At 49.5% G+C, this 22,049-nt stretch overlaps 1 protein-coding gene across 2 annotated transcripts in view; it reads right to left on the bottom strand.

The window, feature by feature from the left end:
* LOC146811986 (protein borderless-like) overlaps positions 1–21,622 on the bottom strand; it is a 330,095-nt gene extending 308,473 nt beyond the window's left edge. For both annotated transcript variants that reach the window (XM_085618965.1, XM_085618964.1), the window contains exon 1: positions 21,502–21,622. In XM_085618965.1, coding sequence (XP_085475091.1) covers positions 21,502–21,565 — 64 coding nt within the window. In that variant the 5' untranslated portion in view covers positions 21,566–21,622. The remainder of the gene's footprint in view (positions 1–21,501) is intronic.
* Positions 21,623–22,049: the final 427 nt, after the last annotated feature.

Below are 22,049 nucleotides of genomic sequence, written 5' to 3' on the forward strand. Positions count from 1 at the left end.
CCCGAGAACCAATCGTTAAGCACCAGAAGGTAAAAAGGAAAAAGGTTTGTTATTTCCATCCCACCATCGTATGGGGCCTGTTGGCAGTGGGCGAGGGCCATGCGCGGTCTAGAGTTGCCCCAGGGGAAATGCTGTGGCCATCTTATCTAGGTAATGGAACCATCAGCGTGGAAGGTGGAGTGGGATATTTTGCTGTATATATAAAAATTTAGGGCGCACCATCATTTTGAATAGAACTATCTTTCCCAGAGGATTCATGGGAAGGGATTGCCACTTACGAAGATCCTCTTTAGTTTTCTTTACTAAGGGGGTAAGGTTTAGGGACCAGGTGAGCTCCGGGTGGAGCGCCACCCAAATCCCCAGGTATCGGAAACTGAGGCACCATATGGGAATGTCAGATTGCCAGTCCACAAAAGCCCGTGAAACGTGCAGGGTTATTAGAGTTGATTTGGCTGGATTAAAGCGTAGGCCAGACACTTCCCCAAATACCCTCAGGATGCGGAGATACCGGGGACCCTAGTCCACCACGTTTGCAATGAATAGGAGAACATTATCTCGTATAAGGCAATATGATCCTCATAAGAGCCTTGCCATTGCCACCCTGGTATTTGCGCATCACTTCAGATAAGTCTCGCTAGGGCGAAGAGGAGGGGCGACAGGGGGCAGCCCTGTCTCATTCCCTGATGGCTAGGGAAGACATGAGAAAGCACCCCATTTATCAGGAGCTGAGCCGATGGATTGGAGTAGGACACATGTATAAGCCTCTGGAAGTGTGGACCGAATCCCACTTTCGGTAGTATACCCTTCAGGTATCGTCAGCCCACCGTGTCAAAGGCTTTTTCGAAGTCTATTAATAGCAAAGTCAGATCCGGTGGGAGGGGGTGGCAATGGGCCAAATCTACGTGCTGGTTCCGTAAACAGTGCCTCATGCTGAGATAGGGCATAAAGCCACATTGATTGGGGTGATGGGGGGTGCGTCTTAGGGATGACCACAACAGTGGCCATGTGAATGTCTGGTGAGAAGGCACCTTTCTCCACCACTTCGCTGTAGAGAGCGTGAAAGCATGGTGTCAACATAACTTTAAATGCAGTATAATACTTTGGCAGGAATCTGTCCGGGCCTGGAGTCTTCCCGGGTGCTATTATTGAGACGGTCTCACTAATCTCTTCCAGCAAGAAGGGCTGGTCGCAGAGGTGTGAGTATAATGGAGCGATCTGGGATTTCATGTTCACCACACGTCACACATGCCAAGTTTGTACGCCCATTCTGTGAGGCGTTTAGCACTCAGCCGCCGATGGGGGAGGGCATCCCTGTAGCATTGCAAGTGGGGTTTAGGAGAGAGTTAAAGTCTCTTCCGATTACTGTCAGGCCCTGGGGAAGAGAGGACAGTAAGTCTGCTATGTCTCAGAGGGAGGGTTCAAATGCTGCTGGAAGGACATAGTTCAAGACAAGGTTGAGGGTAGCTTCTCCCAGACTCCCGGTGAGTGCCACAAAGTTTCCCTGGGGATCTCTAACCTATCTGGCGGCTGTGAAAGAGAAGGGGCGGCGCAGGAGAATCGCCACACCACAAGATCCTCATATCCTTGGTGCGAGAGGAATGGACAGTGATTTACCATGAGATGAGTTTCCTGCAGCAGCAGGATGTTAGGAATAGATCTCTGAAAATATTTTAGGACCGCTGTGCATTTCACCCTATCTAGGAGGCCGTTGACATTCCATGAAAGAATCTGAAGGGGCTCTCCATCATAGTGGGGCAAAGTCATGATTACTGGTTATTAAAGAGCGAGAGCATCTATTTATGGCGTGCATCTGATTGTTAGGTCTTAGGGACTCCAGTGGAGGAATCACCGTGTCCTAACATCTGCAAGCATGTGGGCCAGAAGTGTCATGCCAAGTGCTGCAAGTTAAAAGAAAAGATACAACAACAGGAGAACAGATTCCCAACCACCCCCAACCAACCCACTCCCCCCACCCCATACTTCTTTTGAGGAAGCATCTGTCGCCCTAATAGAGGAACACTGGATTCTTTATCAGATTTTTGGACTCCGGGAAAGGTCAGTGTCCTCTAAACTGGTTGCAGGAGGAGTGGAAGAGCGTCTGCGGGACAATCCAGGTTCCAATTCTAGATCTTGCGATAATCTTAATTACCCGGCAGGCTAAGGAGACTCGTTCAAGCCCCTCTCAGCCCCATCAGCCGATGAGGAAGCTACTCTTTAAAAGTTGCACCTTCTGCGGGAGCAGGTGCATCTTCTCTGGGGCTTGATATCTTAGCTCATTGCAGTTCGTGTCTGGGAGGCAGACGAGGAAGCCGTGGCATGTGGATAGAGTGGGCGCTCCTCGGTCGTCCACGTCCATGCTGCCTCTGGAGTATCGAAGAAATTGGTTGTATTGTTGAAGACCACTCTGAGGCGGGCAGGGAACAGGAGTCTGTATTGGAGATTGAAGGCCCGTAGTTTTTGCTTGACTGAGGTGTAGGAACAATGTTGTGTCTGCACCTTCTTAGAGTAGCTTGGGAAGATCATCCCTTTACTGCCTTGATAGGACAGGTTAGGATGAGAGCGGGACTCGTGCAGAATGGCATCTCTGTCCTTAAAGTTAAGGATCTTGGCAATGATTGGCCTGTGAGAGGCTTCTGGCCGCAGCTTAGGAGCAAGAGCTCGATTGGCTCACTCCACGACAAACCACACCGAGAGGAGGTCTGATGGCATCCAGGACTTGACTCAGGCCTCTATGAAGGCCACAGCCGTGCCGGATGCCCTCTAGGCGAAGGCTGTTTTGACGGGGGTGGTTTTCGGCATCCTCCGCATGCCTATGAAGTTCATTTTTGAGGGACAGCAGCTGCGTGACCTGCTCCTTCAGAGTCACTACATCGTCATCCATGGTGGACAGGCGGGATTCGGCCTCTGATATGCGAGCCGGCCTCTGATATGCGAGCAGGCCTCTGATATGCGAGCGGTAGTGTTACAAAGGTCTTGCCGTATGAGGGCCATGTAACACGCACCTCACCTATTTTGGTTTCCACAGAGACTTGCGAGGAGTGTATAGCTTGAAGGATCGTGGCTAGATCTCCCTCCGGGAGGGGGGCCTTGGATGAAGCAGCCTCACCAGTTTTGGCCCCGCATGTGATGTACTGGTCCATGCGGGTCCGAGAAGGAGGAGGTTTCATCGCTTCCTTCCCCATGACTAGGTCGTGGTGGAGGGGAGGTTGATCCGAGAAAATAGTTACTGGTCACTTCTGGGGGGTATCCCTGCCAGGACCCCCATTGACCCAGGTGTTCAGGGTATCAAGGCAATCCTCTTCCCCCCACTCCCAGTCTCGCTGCAGCCCACTTCCAATAAGGTTGTGGGGGGGTGAACCGCCTAATCACTATTGCAGTTATAGCCTGCAGGAGGGCTGCCTCCATGTCCGGGTAAGGTATAGTCTAATGGCGCTGTTGAGTCACCGTCCCAGACAAAAGTATCTTCAGTGTTGGTGCCCACTTAGTGGTTACCATTGGTCTTTAGTGGCAACCCCTGATGTTTGTCTGTCTTCCGCCCCCCTGCCCGCATGCAGCAATTATCTGAGGGCCAGAAGCCTGTCTCCGACCTTCAACCAAGGAGCGAGCACTAGAGAAGATAATGGACTCAACTAGCCTGGTTGCAACCCCACGATGGTAGGGGGCGTGTGGCACGCCTTGTCCCTTGCCTGATGCTGGGCCTTATCTTTTATTCCCTTCATTTAGGGCCTCACGTCTGGTCCGTGCCCCCAGAGTCCAGGGGCAGGAGGCCGACGGGGGACTTTGTTGCTGGGGGATCTCCGCCTGAGCGTCACCAGTCCATTGGGCGGAGCTCATTGCAGTGCTTGTGGAAGCCTAGGCTCCTCCACTGGGAGTCTCTCACTTCAGTGCAGCGCAGCTCCTGTGGGCCGCCCGGTTCACCGCCCCCTGAGCTTTGTCTCCTCACCTGCCGGGGTATGTTGAGCAAAGAAGCCCAAGCAGGGTGATGTTAGTGCCCCTTGGGAGCCACCCCAGAAGCAGCAGAGGAGGCCGCAGGGTCCGCTAGTGCCTCTGGTCAGTTGCTCAAGTTTCCGGCTGATCGTCTTCCTCTCATTGGGCGGGGACCATTGCTGTGTCTGTGAAGGCCCAGTTTCCTCCACCAGGCGGCCCAGCTCCAGCAGGCCTCTCCATCAGTCACGCCATGCCTCCTCACTTGCAAAGATATGACTGGTGAAACCAGTCTGGGCCCTGCCGGTGCTTCATAGGCCGCATAGGAAGATGTGGGGGGTCCGCTAGTGCCACAGGTCTGCTGGCCGATTGCCTGCCCCCCCTCATGTGTTCGGCTGAAAGTTTGGTGGTCCGGGGTGCCACGGCACAAGACTCAGCGCTCGGGCAAGGGGGGTCAGGTCAGCAGAGGCCCGCTCGGCCATTCAATCTCCCTGGGGGCCTCATCAATATGTGCCAGGCGAGTCTTACAGGCCCCTTTCAGGCCGGTGCCGTTTTACACCCTTGTGGTCGTTGTTTAGTGCGGCAGCCGTCTTTATGGCACACCGGAGTACTCCGCAGAGACGAAACCAGCACAGATGGGTCACCTGATCATTAGTGATCCATTGGAAGTGTCTCTCACTTCCAAAGCACTGGCTGGATGCGAGAGGATTACGAAAGGGTCCAGGGCACTCTTAGAGTGCGACCGCCATCTTGACATTCGTAGCCACGCGCCAACCTGTGTGCTTTTTTGGACTACAATACGCACATGTGTGGTGTAGATAGAGTAGATCAGAGGTTGGAACCTTACACTGTTGTTCGTAAGGCATAGGTTTGGCATAAAAAGTTGGCTATCCATTTATTCCATTTAGCAACCTTCAGTGCTTTTGTTGTATTCAAGGATTGTTCTCCAGAGTCAGAGATGACATTTGTTCAGTTTCACGATCTCTGATAGGCAGCCTTGTTGGAGTTGAACAGGCAAGATTTACGAGAGAAGCTACGGTGGAGGATGTTACTAGACTGAACGATCGCCACTTTCCAGATCATATTCCTCCCACTGTAAAAAAAAAAAAATCCTACTAAGAAATGAGGGGGGACATTTGTAATAAAATGTCGGAGTGCGGCATTACGCCAAAATTAGTAGAGCTGCGCTCGGACATTTTTTTAAACACACGGATGCACCGTATTTACAAAAATACTGTGCACCCCTGCATTTCCACTAACAATGGCACTAAAAAAGCTGCCTAGCACCTGCACAGGCACCCTGCACCATTGCACTGCAAGGATGATTGTTTATATGCAGTAAGGGACACCTTCCTGCACATAAACAATCGTTAAAGGCGAGTTGCTGTTTCTATGTGTGCTGCAGAATACAGCACACATAGAAAGAGCAAAATACAAGGCAAAATTAATAATTTCTCCTTGTACAGCCATCCTAAGACCAGGTTTTACCTGGCCTTAATTTTTGGTGCTGCCCCATTCTTGTAAATACGGGGCTGCATCAAAAAGCAATGGGTGTTGCGGTGGACCACCCACTGCAACACTCATTGCTTGCCCCTTTGCTGCAGAGGCAGTTCGGGCTGGATTGTTCCCATGAGGCACAGGGTCAAGACTGATTTGCATATGGCCAGGTCTAAACTAGGGTGGCATGGTGAGCAAAAGAATGATGGATTTAACCCAGATCTCTTGACTGGGGGTGAATGTGTTGATTTGGTCTGCATTCCGTCCATCAATTCTGTGTTTTTTGCTTTCTTGCCCTAATTGCGCCAGGTATGCCCAGACGTGGGTCTTGGGCTCACTGTGCCACTGGAATCAAGCTATCCTGGCTGAAGAGGGATGAAACCCCGAAACCGGTCCTAGGATGCTTGTTTCCGGCCCGGGGAGGACCTGGCTTGGCAGTTCAGGCCACACTGTTCCCATGAGGTACAGGGTCAAGACTGATTTGCATATGGCCAGGTCTAAACTGGGGTGGCATGGTGAGCAAAAGAATGATGGATTTAACCCAGATCTCTTGCCTGGGGGTAAATGTGTTGATTTGTTCTGCATTCCATCCATCAATTGTGTGTCTTTTGCTTTCTCGCCCTAAGTGCGCCAGGTATGCCCAGATATGGGTCCTGGGCTCACTGTGCCACTGGAATCAAGCTATCCTGGCTGAAGAGGGGTGAAACCCCGAAACCGGTCCTAGGATGATTGTTTCCAGTCCAGGGAGGACCTGGCTAGGCAGTTCGGGCTGGACTGTTCCCATGAGGCACAGGGTCAAGACTGATTTGCGTATGGCCAGGTCCAAACTGGGGTGGCATGGTGAGCAAAAGAATGATGGCTTTAACCCAGATCTCTTGGCAGGGGGTGAATGTTTTGATTTGTCCTGCATTTTGTACCTCAATTGTGTGTCTTTTGCTTTCTCGCCCTAAGTGCGCCAGGTAAACCCAGACGTGGGTCTTGGGCTCACTGTGCCAGTGGAATCAAGCTATCCTGGCTGAAGAGGGGTGAAACCCAGAAACTGGTCCTAGGATGTTTGTTTCCGGTCCAGGAAGGACCTGGCTTGGCAGTTCGGGCTGGACTGTTCCCATGAGGCACAGGGTCAAGACTGATTTGCATATGGCCAGGTCTAAACTGGGGTGGCATGGTGAGTAAAATAATGATAGATTTAACCCAGATCTCTTGACTGGGGGTGAATGTTTTGATTTGTTCTGCATTCCGTCCATCAATTGTGTGTCTTCTGCTTTCTGACCTCAAGTGTGCCAGGTATGCCCAGATGTGGGTCCTGGGCTCACTGTGCCACTGGAATCAAGCTATCCTGACTGAAGAGGGGTGAAACCCCGAAACCGGTCCTAGGATGCTTGTTTCCGGTCGAGGTAGGACCTGGCTTGGTAGTTTGGGCTGGACTGTTCCCATAAGGCACAGGGTCAAGACTGATTTGCATATGGCCAGGTCTAAACTCGGGTGGCATGGTGAGCAAAGGAATGATGGATTTAACCTAGATCTCTTGATTGGCGGTGAATGTTTTGATTTATTCTGTATTCCGTTCATCAATTGTGTGTCTTTTGCTGGTTATACTCAAGGGCGTAGCTTGGTCAGTAAAATTGGTGGGGAGGAGGGGGGGTGAGCTTCAAATATCCCAACAATCACACTGGCATATCATGGTAAAATACATTATTTGAGAAGCAGAGTGTGAGAAGTTGGCCTGGTATATGATGCTCACTAGTTAAAGTGATCACCTTGTACCATGCCAAGCAACCCTTATGGTGTGGTTGTAAGTCAACCTTTTCGGACTAGCTGCCCTAGTGGTAGCGTAGGCTAAGCAGTCTTTGAGGCTAAACTCGTGAAGCGTGTTAAGCAAGCTGTTTTACCAATAGCAACCCCCTTTTATACCAATGAAAGGACACCACACAGATATATATTCAAAATATATATGTATTTATTTATCAAAGTAACCCCTAGTCTCTTTATGAGCATAGGAGCACAAATCGTCAAACAAGATTATCACAGAATACACAGAAGTTGCACTTTATATGGATAGGCCCGGGTGGCCACTCAAACCATATACTAAAATAGTGGTATAAGTACCACGAACAGAAAAGGGAAAAGGCCTAGGGCCTCTAGAATCGCTGGGCCTACAAGGAGCTAACGTCAGTTAGTGACCAGGAGGTCCACGGGTGGCGTGTGCAGAGCAAATAGTCACACGCGTGCTCCCATAGGTTTCAATGGGTGCGTAAAAAGTACAAAGTTACTGCAAAAGGAATCTTCCGGATGACCTAGGAACTTAAGATTTGGAACACAGGCACTAGAGATGTATTACTACACTTGGGCACAGGTGTGCCAGCTTTACCTCACCCACAGGAAGCGGGTGCATAGGCCTCGAAGTGCGTCGGGTTTCTTCTATCTGTTCCGTGGAGCTTGAAGACAAAGATGCTGCAGGCGGTCGGTCCGGGAGAGATGCAGTGGATCCAAGAGTGGATCGGAGATGTTGAAGACCTGTAAGCAGAGGGGACAGTGTTCACAGTCACTAGCCAGTGACCAGCGTGGCACCAGGTGGGTACCAGGCGATGTCGGGTGCAAACAGGTGATGAGGGGTAGCTTGTCTCCGCAGCCACGTGGTCCCTGAAGGTTGACGACGTCCAGGAGTCGGCTCACGAGCTGTCCCACGCAGGCTCTCGCTGTCGGCGGTGTCGGCGACTTGATCGAAGCAAACAAGCCTTGGCAAAAGCAATTGCAGGAGGATTCGGAAATCAGCTGTTGGTTCTGACCAGCAAGGTCAGAGGGATTGCTCCTTTGGAGGGGAGCAAGGGCCAGTCTGGAGCAACCAGACCAGCGGTGTTTGTCGTAGATTTCGTCGCCAAGATGGCCACTAGCCAGCGGGCCAGCAACCGGTTAGGCGCGTCGAGTGGCAAAATGCAGAAGGGCCCCACGCAGATCGTGGAGATGCTGGAGGGCTCACCTTTGGTGCAGATGCTGCTCGAGGGTTGGGCTTCTCAGGACCCAAAGCACAACTTGGAGGGAGCCTCGGTTGTTGCACTGGTCAGCTTGTCGTAGTCGTTCCAAGATGGCTGGCTCCACGTGTCTCGGTGCCTCCACGGGTCTCCTCTTTTCAGGGACTGTGGATCGGGCGGTGAGAGGTCTGGAGGTCCAGGTCTTGTCAGTCTCTGGGCTCGGACTCCGGCGGGAGGCGGCGGCAAAGCAGACGGTGATTCGCTGGATGGTGCTTGCGTTAGCAAGGTGGTCACTCCCTGACCACAGGGGAGATTTTCTTCAGTCTTCTGTGCAGCAGAATGTCGAAGTTCCCGTCTTCTTCTTAGTTTCAAGTTGATTCCAGGATGTCTGAAGTCTTAGGACACAGCTCCTACCTTTATTCGGATTCTAGGGGCCGGACTACCTGCTAGGTCCCTCCCTATGGGCGGGACCAGGAAGGGGGGTGGTTACACCCCCAATCCTTTGTCCAGCTCGCCCCAGGCCCGGGACTGGTGTGCCCCAGGACCGGTTTGAACTGGCATATGCACCGAGGCTCCTTGTGAGCCACAGGCATGTCTGGTTTCTTTCAAGCCCTACCTGACCAATACACAAAATCCTGTCTGGGGTGGTGCACGCACCTCCCCTGGCAGGAAACCCTTTGTCCACACCTCCCAAGCTGGAAGGACTCCCAGCAGCAGGAGGGCAGACTTGTGTCTGTGGTGGCAGCATCCATTTTGTGGAGCTGAGGCTATGTCTGATTTTACCCGGGTTTCAGGCACTGTACATGTCGTGTCCCTCTAGAAGGGTGGAATGCTAACCCCGTCGCCAGAATTGGCGAGGGGTTAGTATTCCAATTCGTATGACACCTTACTCGACATGTTTTGATAAAGCCAAACCAAAGATAGCATTTAACCGCGAGGTTCATAATGCACTTAAGAGTATATGGTATGACGATATCTGGAAACAGTAGAAGGAAGTTGTTCCGACCACTGCAGACAGGCTCAGCTCATGCCAGAGCACCATCTCACATGGAACCAAGCACTCTGCCTTCAGGATTGTTAAGGCCTGCTATAGGAGTGACTTATAGGTTACCAGGTGTCCCATTTAAGGTTAGGTATAGGTATACTACACCTAAGTAAGAGGTGATTACACCAACTTACCCCAGCTGAGTGATCAGCCAGTTGTGTCAAATTGTTAGGCCAAGCCTGGGGTGGCATAATACATGCTGCAGCCCTTGGCAGGCCTTGGGTACACCAATGCCCTGGGTACCTAGTGTACACTGGTACAGGGGCTGACAGGGTGATCCACTTCCAATTGGTTATGCACCTAGGGTGCATAGTTTTAATTTAGTAGAGAGAACAGCAGGCTGGGGGTCTGATTGGCAGGCCCACAGCCTCAATATGTCAAAAACCAGTGAAGCAAAAAGCAAAAATTTGGGGTGACCATAGGATAGCAGACCCTACTCTCCTACACAACCCCCCCCCAAACGCTGGGACATTAAACTAGCCTTGACCAGTCTCGTCTTCATGTCCTAAGTGGAAGTACCTGGAGAGACCATCTGCATTCCCATGGTCAGTACCTGGCCGGTGCTCCACTGTAAAGTCCATCCCCTGTAGGGAAATGGACCACCTAAGCAGTTTGGGGTTTTCACCCTTCATCTGATTTAGCCACAAGAGGGGCTTATGGTCGGTCTGAATCTTGAAGTGAGTGCCAAACAAGTATGGCCTCAGCTTCTTCAGGGCCCACACCACAGCAAAGGCCTCCCTCTCAATAGCTGACCAATTCTTCTCTCTGGGGGTCAACCTTCTGCTAATAAAAGCAATGGGTTGGTCTTGACCATCTACATTAAGTTGTGACAGCACAGCTCCCACACCCAACTCAGAAGCATCTGTTTGGACAATAAACTCTTTGGAGTAGTCAGGACTTTTCAGGATAGGTGCAGAGCACATGGCCTCCTTCAGGTCATCAAATGCCTTTTGACAGCTTACTGTCCACTGACCCTTTTTGGGCATCTTCTTGGATGTCAGATCATTAAGAGGAGTCACAATGGACCCATAGTTCTTAACAAACTTCCTGTAATACCCAGTCAAGCCCAAGAAAGCTCGAACTTGAGTCTGGGTGGTTGGAGGGGACCAATCCTTGATGGACTGTATCTTACTCTCCAGTGGTTGAACTTGGCCCCCACCTACAAGGTGGCCCAAATACACAACCTTACTCTGCCCTATCTGGCACTTAGTAGCCTTGATAGTGAGGCCTGCCCTTTGCAGAGCCTCAAGAGCCTTCTTCAGGTGGATCAGGTGATCCTCCCAGGTGGAACTAAAGACAGCAATGTCATCAAGATATGCTGCGCAAAAGTCATCCAACCCAGTAAGGACTTGGTTCCCCAGCCTTTGGAAGGTGGCAGGTGCATTCTTCAGACCAAAGGGCATCACCACAAACTGATAATGCCCACCTGGGGTTGAGAATGCTGTTTTGGCCTTAGACTCCTCAGCTAATCTGATTTGCCAATAGCCAGCTGTCAAGTCAAATGTGCTCAAAAACTTTGCAGAAGCTAGTTTGTCTATGAGCTCATCTGCCCTTGGAATAGGGTGTGCATCTGTCCTGGTGACAGCATTGAGTCCTCTGTAGTCCACACAGAACCTCATCTCTCTCTTGCCATCTTTGGTGTGAGGTTTGGGGACCAGAACCACTGGGCTAGCCCAGGGGCTCTCTGAGGGTTCAATGACACCTAATTCCAGCATTTTATGTACCTCAGCCTTTATACAGTCCCTGACGTGGTCAGGTTGTCTGTAAAGTTTGTTCTTTACAGGCAGACTGTCACCAGTGTCCACAACATGGGTACACCAGTCAGTTTGACTAGGTATCAAGGAAAACATATGTGAAAATGATTGTAGAACCTGTCTACATTCAGTCTGCTGATGGGCAGTGAGGTTGCCTCCAAGGGTCACTCCTTCAACTGAGCCATCTTCAGGGTTCTGAGACAACAGGTCTGGGAGAGGGTCACTCTCTTCCTCCTGTCCCTCATCTGTAGCCATGAGCAAGCCCATGTCTGCCCTGTCAACATATGCTTTAAGCCTGTTAACATGGAGTACCCTGTGGGGACTCCTGGGAGTTCCTAGGTCCACCAAGTAGGTGACCTCTCCCTTCTTTTCCAGGATTGTATGGGGTCCAGACCATTTGTCTTGGAGTGCTGCTGGGGCCACTGGCTCCAACACCCATACCTTCTGTCCTGGCTGATACTCAACCAAGACAGCCTTTTGGTCATGCCAAGCTTTCTGTAAGGCCTGGCTTGCCTCAAGGTTTTTAGATGCCTTCTCCATATACTCAGCCATCCTGGAGCGGAGACCAAGTACATAGTCCACTATGTCTAGCTTAGGCTTTTTGAGAGGTAACTCCCATCCTTCCTTCACCAAACACAGTGGGCCTCTCACAGGGTGCCCAAACAACAATTCAAAGGGGCTGTAGCCAACTCCTTTTTGTGGGACCTCTCTGTAAGCAAACAGAAGGCAGGGTAGAAGGATATCCCATCTTCGCCTGAGCTTTTCAGGTAATCCTTTGATCATACCCTTTAGGGTCTTGTTGAATCTCTCAACAAGCCCATTGCATTGTGGGTGATAAGGGGTGGTGAACTTGTAGTTGACACCACATTCCTTCCACATAGCTGTCAAGTATCCTGACATAAAGTTGGTACCTCTGTCAGATACTACCTCCTTAGGAAACCCCACTCTGGAGAATACTCCCAGCAGGGCCCTGGCCACAACAGGAGCTGTAGTGGTCCTAAGGGGAATTGCCTCTGGATACCTGGTGGCATGATCCACTACCACCAGTATAAATCTGTGCCCAGATGCAGTGGGAGGATCCATGGGACCCACTATGTCTATTCCCACTCTTTCAAAGGGGACCCCCACCACAGGTAGTGGTATTAGGGGGGCCTTTGTTGTGCCACCTGATTTGCCACTGGCTTGGCAGGTAACACAGGAGCGACAAAACTCCTTTGTATCTTCATTCATATGAGGCCAGTGAAAGTGAGGGACAAGTCTGTCCCAGGTCTTATTCTGGCCTAGGTGTCCTGCTAAAGGAATGTCATGGGCCAAGGTAAGCAGGAAGCCCCTAAATTGCAGAGGTATGACCAACCTCCTGGTTGCACCAGGCTTGGGGTCTCTAGCCTCTGAATAAAGGAGCCCTTCATCCCAATACACTTTATGGGTACCTTGAGCATTCCCAGCAGCCTCAGCAGCAGCCAGCTGTCTGAGGGGTTCAAGAGAGGGACAGGATAACTGAGCCTGCCTCAAGTCAGCCCTTGAAGGTCCCCCTGTCCCCAGAAACTCAACCTGATCAGGTTCAAGCTCTTCAGGGACAGTTCCTTCAGGGTCCTCTAGATCAGCTTCCTGGGAAGGCTGATCATCACTCTGAGGCAGGGGGGAAGGCACAGCCTTGACCCTCCTGTTCTTCTTCTTGGTAGGTACTTGGTCCATTGTTCCAGGATCCAAGACCTGAGGTTCAGTGAGGCACTTTTTGGCCTGTGACCTGGTCACAGCAAGGACATGTGATGATATACCTAACATCTCTGCATGAGTCCTGTACTCCACTTCTGACCATAGAGAACTCTCTAGGTCATTGCCCAACAAACATTCTACTGGGAGGTCTGCACTAACCACAACCCTTTTGAGGCCAGTTACCCCTCCCCATGAGAAGTTAACAACTGCCACACTGTGTGAAGTAGTGGCGTTGCTGGCATTGGTCACCAGGTAGTTCTCACCTGGTATGTACTGTCCAGGGTCCACAAAGCCTGGTGTCACCATAGTGACACTGGCACATGTGTCCCTGTAAGCTTGAGCCACTTTGTCATTAATTAAAGGAGTCTGTCTGTACTTGCCCAGGTTACTGGGGCTCACAGTCAGGGACAAATCAATGTCCCCATCACAGATCAAGACTGCCTGTGTAAGGGTTCTGTCTAAGTCAGAATCTCCTTCAGTTCCCATAGTGATTCCCACTACACCCTTTGTCTGGGGACCAACACTGCTAACAGTAGTACTGGGAGCAGGTGCCTTAGGGGCAACAGTGTTGGGGGCTCCACCCTTTTTGCAATCACTAGTCCAGTGAGTTGTATTTTTACAATGATTGCACCAGGGTTTCTTCTGACCTTCTTTCTTCTTCTTGGACTGTTGGGACCCACCCTCCTTAGCAGTAGTTTGGGGCCCTGTTGAAGACTTCTGGTCTTTAGGTTTCTGATCTCCACACTTTTGGTCTGTTTTCTTCTGATCACCCCCTTGGCCCTGGTTCTGGTTCTTTTGCTTAACCCTGGTTCTGACCCATTTGTCTGCCTTCTTTCCCAATTCTTGGGGAGAGGTCAGATCAGAGTCAACCAAGTGTTGATGCAGTTGCTGGTTTTGACAGTTATTTAAAATCTGTTCTCTCATCATCAAATTATACAATCCTGTAAAATCAGATACCTTACTTCCCAGCAACCAACCCTCCAAAGCCTTAGTGGCACATTCAATGTATTCAGACCAGTCCTGAGTCTGTGTCTTTTGGGTGTCTCTGAACATTAACCTGTACTGCTCAGTGGTTAAGCCTAACCCATCTACTAGAACACTCTTCAGGACTCTGTAGTTTCTGACATCCTCTTCTCTAACAGTGAGGAGTCTGTCTCTGCCTCTTCCCTCAAAGGAGAGCCAGAGGATTGCTGCCCACTGATCTTCAGGAACCTGCTGTACTTTGCAGGCTCTCTCAAGAGCAGTTATCCACTTGTGGATGTCATCCCCACTTTTGTAGGGGGGCACAACCTTAGACAGGTTTCTATTGTCGAAAACCCTATCTTTGTCCTTAGGGACAATGCTGCCACCAGTGGGTATAGACCCACTCTCTTTATGCTGTCTAGCCTTGCTAAGTTTCTCTTCCATCAGGGCTACTTCTAGCTCCTGCTTCCTGATCCTCAGCTGGGCCTCTTGCATCTTGGCCTCATGTTCCCTCCTCTGAGGGGTGGTCATCCTTCTCCTGGAGTGACCTTGAGAGCCTCTAGAGCCATGGGAAGCATTGGAGTCACCTGAGCGATTCCTTTGCCTTCCCAGCCCTGTGTTAAGTCCACTGGGGAGATCCAGTGGGTTGAACCCACTCTCAGTCCCCAATAGCCTTGGTTTAGCTGGGCCAAGTATAACACTTGGCACGGGGCTAGTTCTCCCTTCATCCTCACTACTGTCAGTATCCTTTTCACTCTCATCCTCTGTGGTAGGCATCCCATCTAAGGGGTGACTATTGGGAAGGGGTACTTCAGTGGCATCTTTAGAAGGGGGGCCTCCTGTTCCTGTCCCTAAGGGGGCTAACTGGGAAGCTTTCTTGAGTGCTCTCTGATTCTCATCATTCTGTAAGAGCTCTCTGAGCTCAGCAGAGTTTGGGTTCTTGGGCTGTTTAAGGCCTCTAAGAGTTGCCAAATGCCTGAGCTCATTCTGATTAAGGGTAGCAAAGCTGGATGGTGCCCTCTGGGGGTCACTCTCAACAGAGATGGGTACAGTGGACCCCTCTGCCCCGGCCATTGCTCTTAAGTGTGGGTGGATGTGTTGCAATCTACCTACACTTGGGTTTACCTACTAAACCTATCTAGTAGTTGTAGTCAGGGTGTGCTACTCCCTTTGCTCTACAACAACTAAGTTCAGTAGAACTTAAGTATATCTAATCTTGTTTTATATGTACCTACAGGTACCTATGTGATCTTTCAATTGGTAACCAAGAGATTACAATGGTAAAACACAGCAAGCTCAAATCCAACCGCTGCTCACCAATGTGAGAAGTTGGCCTGGTATATGATGCTCACTAGTTAAAGTGATCACCTTGTACCATGCCAAGCAACCCTTATGGTGTGGTTGTAAGTCAACCTTTTCGGACTAGCTGCCCTAGTGGTAGCGTAGGCTAAGCAGTCTTTGAGGCTAAACTCGTGAGGCGTGTTAAGCAAGCTGTTTTACCAATAGCAACCCCCTTTTATACCAATGAAAGGACACCACACAGATATATATTCAAAATATATATGTATTTATTTATCAAAGTAACCCCTAGTCTCTTTATGAGCACAGGAGCACAAATCGTCAAACAAGATTATCACAGAATACACAGAAGTTGCACTTTATATGGATAGGCCCGGGTGGCCACTCAAACCATATACTAAAATAGTGGTATAAGTACCACGAACAGAAAAGGGAAAAGGCCTAGGGCCTCTAGAATCGCTGGGCCTACAAGGAGCTAACGTCAGTTAGTGACCAGGAGGTCCACGGGTGGCGTGTGCAGAGCAAATAGTCACACGCGTGCTCCCATAGGTTTCAATGGGTGCGTAAAAAGTACAAAGTTACTGCAAAAGGAATCTTCCGGATGACCTAGGAACTTAAGATTTGGAACACAGGCACTAGAGATGTATTACTACACTTGGGCACAGGTGTGCCAGCTTTACCTCACCCACAGGAAGCGGGTGCATAGGCCTCGAAGTGCGTCGGGTTTCTTCTATCTGTTCCGTGGAGCTTGAAGACAAAGATGCTGCAGGCGGTCGGTCCGGGAGAGATGCAGTGGATCCAAGAGTGGATCGGAGATGTTGAAGACCTGTAAGCAGAGGGGACAGTGTTCACAGTCACTAGCCAGTGACCAGCGTGGCACCAGGTGGGTACCAGGCGATGTCGGGTGCAAACAGGTGATGAGGGGTAGCTTGTCTCCGCAGCCACGTGGTCCCTGAAGGTCGACGACGTCCAGGAGTCGGCTCACGAGCTGTCCCACGCAGGCTCTCGCTGTCGGCGGTGTCGGCGACTTGATCGAAGCAAACAAGCCTTGGCAAAAGCAATTGCAGGAGGATTCGGAAATCAGCTGTTGGTTCTGACCAGCAAGGTCAGAGGGATTGCTCCTTTGGAGGGGAGCAAGGGCCAGTCTGGAGCAACCAGACCAGCGGTGTTTGTCGTAGATTTCGTCGCCAAGATGGCCACTAGCCAGCGGGCCAGCAACCGGTTAGGCGCGTCGAGTGGCAAAATGCAGAAGGGCCCCACGCAGATCGTGGAGATGCTGGAGGGCTCACCTTTGGTGCAGATGCTGCTCGAGGGTTGGGCTTCTCAGGACCCAAAGCACAACTTGGAGGGAGCCTCGGTTGTTGCACTGGTCAGCTTGTCGTAGTCGTTCCAAGATGGCTGGCTCCACGTGTCTCGGTGCCTCCACGGGTCTCCTCTTTTCAGGGACTGTGGATCGGGCGGTGAGAGGTCTGGAGGTCCAGGTCTTGTCAGTCTCTGGGCTCGGACTCCGGCGGGAGGCGGCGGCAAAGCAGACGGTGATTCGCTGGATGGTGCTTGCGTTAGCAAGGTGGTCACTCCCTGACCACAGGGGAGATTTTCTTCAGTCTTCTGTGCAGCAGAATGTCGAAGTTCCCGTCTTCTTCTTAGTTTCAAGTTGATTCCAGGATGTCTGAAGTCTTAGGACACAGCTCCTACCTTTATTCGGATTCTAGGGGCCGGACTACCTGCTAGGTCCCTCCCTATGGGCGGGACCAGGAAGGGGGGTGGTTACACCCCCAATCCTTTGTCCAGCTCGCCCCAGGCCCGGGACTGGTGTGCCCCAGGACCGGTTTGAACTGGCATATGCACCGAGGCTCCTTGTGAGCCACAGGCATGTCTGGTTTCTTTCAAGCCCTACCTGACCAATACACAAAATCCTGTCTGGGGTGGTGCACGCACCTCCCCTGGCAGGAAACCCTTTGTCCACACCTCCCAAGCTGGAAGGACTCCCAGCAGCAGGAGGGCAGACTTGTGTCTGTGGTGGCAGCATCCATTTTGTGGAGCTGAGGCTATGTCTGATTTTACCCGGGTTTCAGGCACTGTACATGTCGTGTCCCTCTAGAAGGGTGGAATGCTAACCCCGTCGCCAGAATTGGCGAGGGGTTAGTATTCCAATTCGTATGACACCTTACTCGACATGTTTTGATAAAGCCAAACCAAAGATAGCATTTAACCGCGAGGTTCATAATGCACTTAAGAGTATATGGTATGACGATATCTGGAAACAGTAGAAGGAAGTTGTTCCGACCACTGCAGACAGGCTCAGCTCATGCCAGAGCACCATCTCACATGGAACCAAGCACTCTGCCTTCAGGATTGTTAAGGCCTGCTATAGGAGTGACTTATAGGTTACCAGGTGTCCCATTTAAGGTTAGGTATAGGTATACTACACCTAAGTAAGAGGTGATTACACCAACTTACCCCAGCTGAGTGATCAGCCAGTTGTGTCAAATTGTTAGGCCAAGCCTGGGGTGGCATAATACATGCTGCAGCCCTTGGCAGGCCTTGGGTACACCAATGCCCTGGGTACCTAGTGTACACTGGTACAGGGGCTGACAGGGTGATCCACTTCCAATTGGTTATGCACCTAGGGTGCATAGTTTTAATTTAGTAGAGAGAACAGCAGGCTGGGGGTCTGATTGGCAGGCCCACAGCCTCAATATGTCAAAAACCAGTGAAGCAAAAAGCAAAAATTTGGGGTGACCATAGGATAGCAGACCCTACTCTCCTACACAGAGCATGAAGGGGCTTGAGGGGCAGTGGGAAGGGATAGCAGTGTGGATTGTCAGGGTTACTTAAAAGACAATGGGCCATATGTAGGTAGCTAAATACCGGTCGGTAACGGCTGAAAATCTGTAATTTTCCCGTTACCGACCGGTATTTAGCCCTTTCTAATGTAGGAGGCAGGTTTTAAGGATTCGGTAATTTACCGATTCCTTATTTTAAGGAATCGGTAAAATACTGAATCCTTATTTTAAGGAATCGGTAAAATACCGAATCCTTAAAAGCTATGTAGGAGGCACTCAAGTGAGTGCATTTTTGCATTCAGGATTCGTTATTTACCACCAACTACAAGTTGGTTGTAAATACCGAATACCTTTAAAAAAGCAATAATTTGCTTTTTTCAAGGTGCCATGTGGCAAACATACATGCCCCTAGGGCATGTATGTGCACCACATGTGCACACATGCACGATTCAGGGGTGCAACAGGTTGTCAATGTGACACCCTGCCACCCTTGAATATGCTCCCCCTATTACCGATTCGGTATTTACCAAATCGGTAATAGTGAAAGGCTTCCCATTCATTCCTATGGGCCTCCAGGCCCATAGGAATGAATGGGAAGGTGATTCCTTATTACCGAATCGGTATTACCAATTCGGTAATAACGAATATTACCGATTCGGTATTTTTTAACGAATTTTTAGCTACATATGAAATACCGATTCCTAAATACCGAATCGGTAAAATTCGGTATTTAGGAATCGGTGTTTCATATTTACCTACATCGGGCCCAATATGTTGTAAAATAGCCACCAGTTTTAAGAACTTCAAAACAGAGAGTAGAGAGAGAGAGAGTATTTTTTGTCTGTGTGTGCACATAAAAATCCTAGGTGAAATCCGACAGCCACCTCACCATACCCAACTGAAAGCATCGGTACCCAACTATTTACTAGAGAATACATTTGTTAGGGCAGTGTAACATCCCGAACACCACTCGTTGAACCTACACCTCAGTAATAAAATTAATTTGTTCCATGCAGGGGCCCGAAACTATGTCTTGCCTCAGGGCCCCAAAATCCTTAACACAACACTGTTACTAGCCTCAACCTGCAGGCAGTGAGGGGCTTTTCTTATTCTCACTTCAGCTAGGCCCAAAACAAAAGCCTCATTTAAAGGGCCATCAGGCCTCCTTTGGTTCGACTATCATCCTGTCTAGAAGCTGGCTGGCACCTCAGTGCCAATTGATGGCAGAAAACAAGGCACACAGCTTTTTATCACAAGTACTTAGAAATTACAGTTTGGAGGCATGTTTTTGACTTTCTGCAACAAGTTTATAAGAAATATTCATGCACTGTAGGAATGTTAGATGTATGGCTCTGTATGAGTATTGATACAAATAATTTATTTTGCACTATTTTTCTAAATTCTTTTAAAGCACTGCTCACCCCAATATAGGGTGTCAGAGCGCTTTATAACACACACACACATTATTCAGAGACAATAAATCATCCACGTGTGTAAATCAGTATACAGGATGCTACATAAAATGGTGAGGGTTACATGGTCTAGGAGTCACATATCGTCCTCACTGGTAGATATTATATGTCACCATCATCATCAGAAAACTTTATTTCGGCCAAAAATGGCCATAAAAGCACAGATAAAAAAGACTACAATATATGTGGTTAAAAACATATCTAAAAATGAGCTACATTGCATTCGTTACATTGTCAAAACCATTGCACTGAGAGAGACACCAACTAGCACGGTAGAGATATGTTTAACAATCATAAACCATTATCATCTCAGTTGTCCCTCTAGCCCACCCCACAGCCCCACATATTATATGCCAAGAGCGCGTGGTCCAGAGAGACACAAAGTCAGGATTTAAAACGTAACTCAGTTATTGGGATTATCTGCACAAGTAAGTCTTTGTTACCACCCAGAGGAGGCTTTCTCAACAACATTAGACTAACAACAGATTAAGAAGAAAAACAGTAAGGATTTATACGTCCATTCCTTGGAGTGTGCATACAGTTCCTCGATGCTGGTTCCACTATTATTAGAAGGATTGTAACTAATGAACTTCAAGTTACAATGGGATCTCTGTGTCAAAAGCGGTAACCCACTTACCTGTTTAAATACAATGCAAATCTGTCATCTGCATGTCTCACGTTGTGCTTTGCAGCAGGTAAATTATCGATGCCACTTTATGAGTTAAAACTGTGACTGGACAAAAAACAGAGATTTCTCCAGCAAGCGCACCAGTTATCTCACCCTTCTTTTTTGTAAAACAGACTTTTTATTGTTTTTTATCGCAAGGCCAGGTGCCTCAAAACATTACAAATAGCACGCCAAGGCAGTCTATCCTATTATGAAGTAGTAACAACAACAATCTAATGATCCCTCCTCCTCTCCCCCTCCCCCCAGCTGAGTCGTGGAACAGTTCTATGATTCAGTAGAAAGTTTGTCTGCTCCGGGTAGATCTGCAGGCCGCGGCGCGCGCTCTCACTCCAGTCACTTGCCCATTCACGCAAGAACAGTGGGATTGCACTTTTGTCCATTCAGGGTTTCTCAGCTGTCCCCGCGTTCTTCCCCATCTCCCCAGACACGGCTCTGCTGTGGCCGGGTCAGTTTCCTTCATATATTCCGCGAAACTCTCACATGCATGAGCACCTCTATTGAGCCCTGGCCTCTTTCGGCTTCCTGGAATAGCAAATGGCTTTCATGGCTGGTCCATTCCTCCAGCTCCATGCACCAAGTGCCTTTCCTAGACCCTCAACAAGCGTTCCAATTTTGGGTGAACTCACGCTTATTTCACCATTCTTATCCCTGAAATAAATGTGCTGGACGCACAATGAACTCTGCAGTAGGTGCCTTAACCCCAAAAGACATTTTTTTAAATGCAGTCTTTTTGTGGTCAACCAAGTAAGCCAGAACACATCTATTGTCACATGTGTCCTTGTTGCTGCTTTCTTTGTGGTATATACATCTATAAGTGAACTTTCAGGCATCACTTTCGTGACTCTGTCCCTCGTGACTCCATCCAATTTCCCCTACAAAACCTTGCCCCTTCATTTATGGGTTCCCAGAATACAGGTTTTTCCCACGGTCTTACTCTCTAACATACATAAATAACCAATAACGCTGCCCCTATTTCTTACACTTTCTATACCCAGTGAAAATGTCGAATGATTGTTTTTCCAACTTGCGTAAAAGAAAACAAAAAAATGTGTCAGTGTCTAACGGGAAAATCCCAAGCACGATTTTAGACGTAGAGGTGAGCAGTGATAATTTCAAGACTGGATATTTAGTTGTGAATAAAGCAAAATAAAGGCGTGGGACTATTTACAACCTATTGCGCTTTGTTATTCTTTGTTTTTCCGCTAATTGAGGAGTCGCTCTTTACTAAGAGATAAGTAATATTTGTAGATGCACCCCCCCCTCCCCAAGTAACCACACTCTTGCTAGACATGAACATTCCAGCATCTTCGAAAAGGTTGTAAATAATCATTCAGCAGTTATCCTGTAAACCCAGCCTCGGTGTTGCACCTGTTCGGTGCTGTACTCACCCATAACGTTCACTCCGAGCCACAGGATAAGCAGGCGGAGAGGCGGGCTCCATGATTCGCCCATTGTACCGAGGTGCTGGCACAAGACGACCGGACCTTTCTTCTCAGGCGTCCTCCAACACTAATGACAAAGCAGGAGAGGGGGCTGAGAAGGTGACAGGGCAGGCCTGGCCTCATATCTAGTCACGTGATGATCTATGTGCTCAGGGACCTGCTGCGGAGGAGATAACTGCAGGCCGCACCCTGGCGCGGCTCTTCTCCAGCTCTCATCGAAAGCTGGCCTGTCATGGCCCCACCCTTCGACGACTTTCGTCGTTTTGTGTGGTATTGCAACATTAATATAGTGCCTCATACCCCGTTGCTGGACGCCGAAGCCCATCAAATAGACCCCAGTGATACCGGCATCTCCAACCTACTCAAGGTAATTCATAAAACAAAGAAGAGTCTTCCCTAAAAGTGCCCCCTTTTGGAAGATTGATACAAAGACTTTATTGCTATGTGCACTGCTACAGAAATGTAAAATGCGTGGCTCTTGATAAACGTCAGCC

This window comes from Triturus cristatus, chromosome 7 (genome assembly GCF_964204655.1).
Source record: "Triturus cristatus chromosome 7, aTriCri1.1, whole genome shotgun sequence".
In the NCBI taxonomy this organism is placed as follows: Eukaryota; Metazoa; Chordata; class Amphibia; order Caudata; family Salamandridae; genus Triturus; species Triturus cristatus.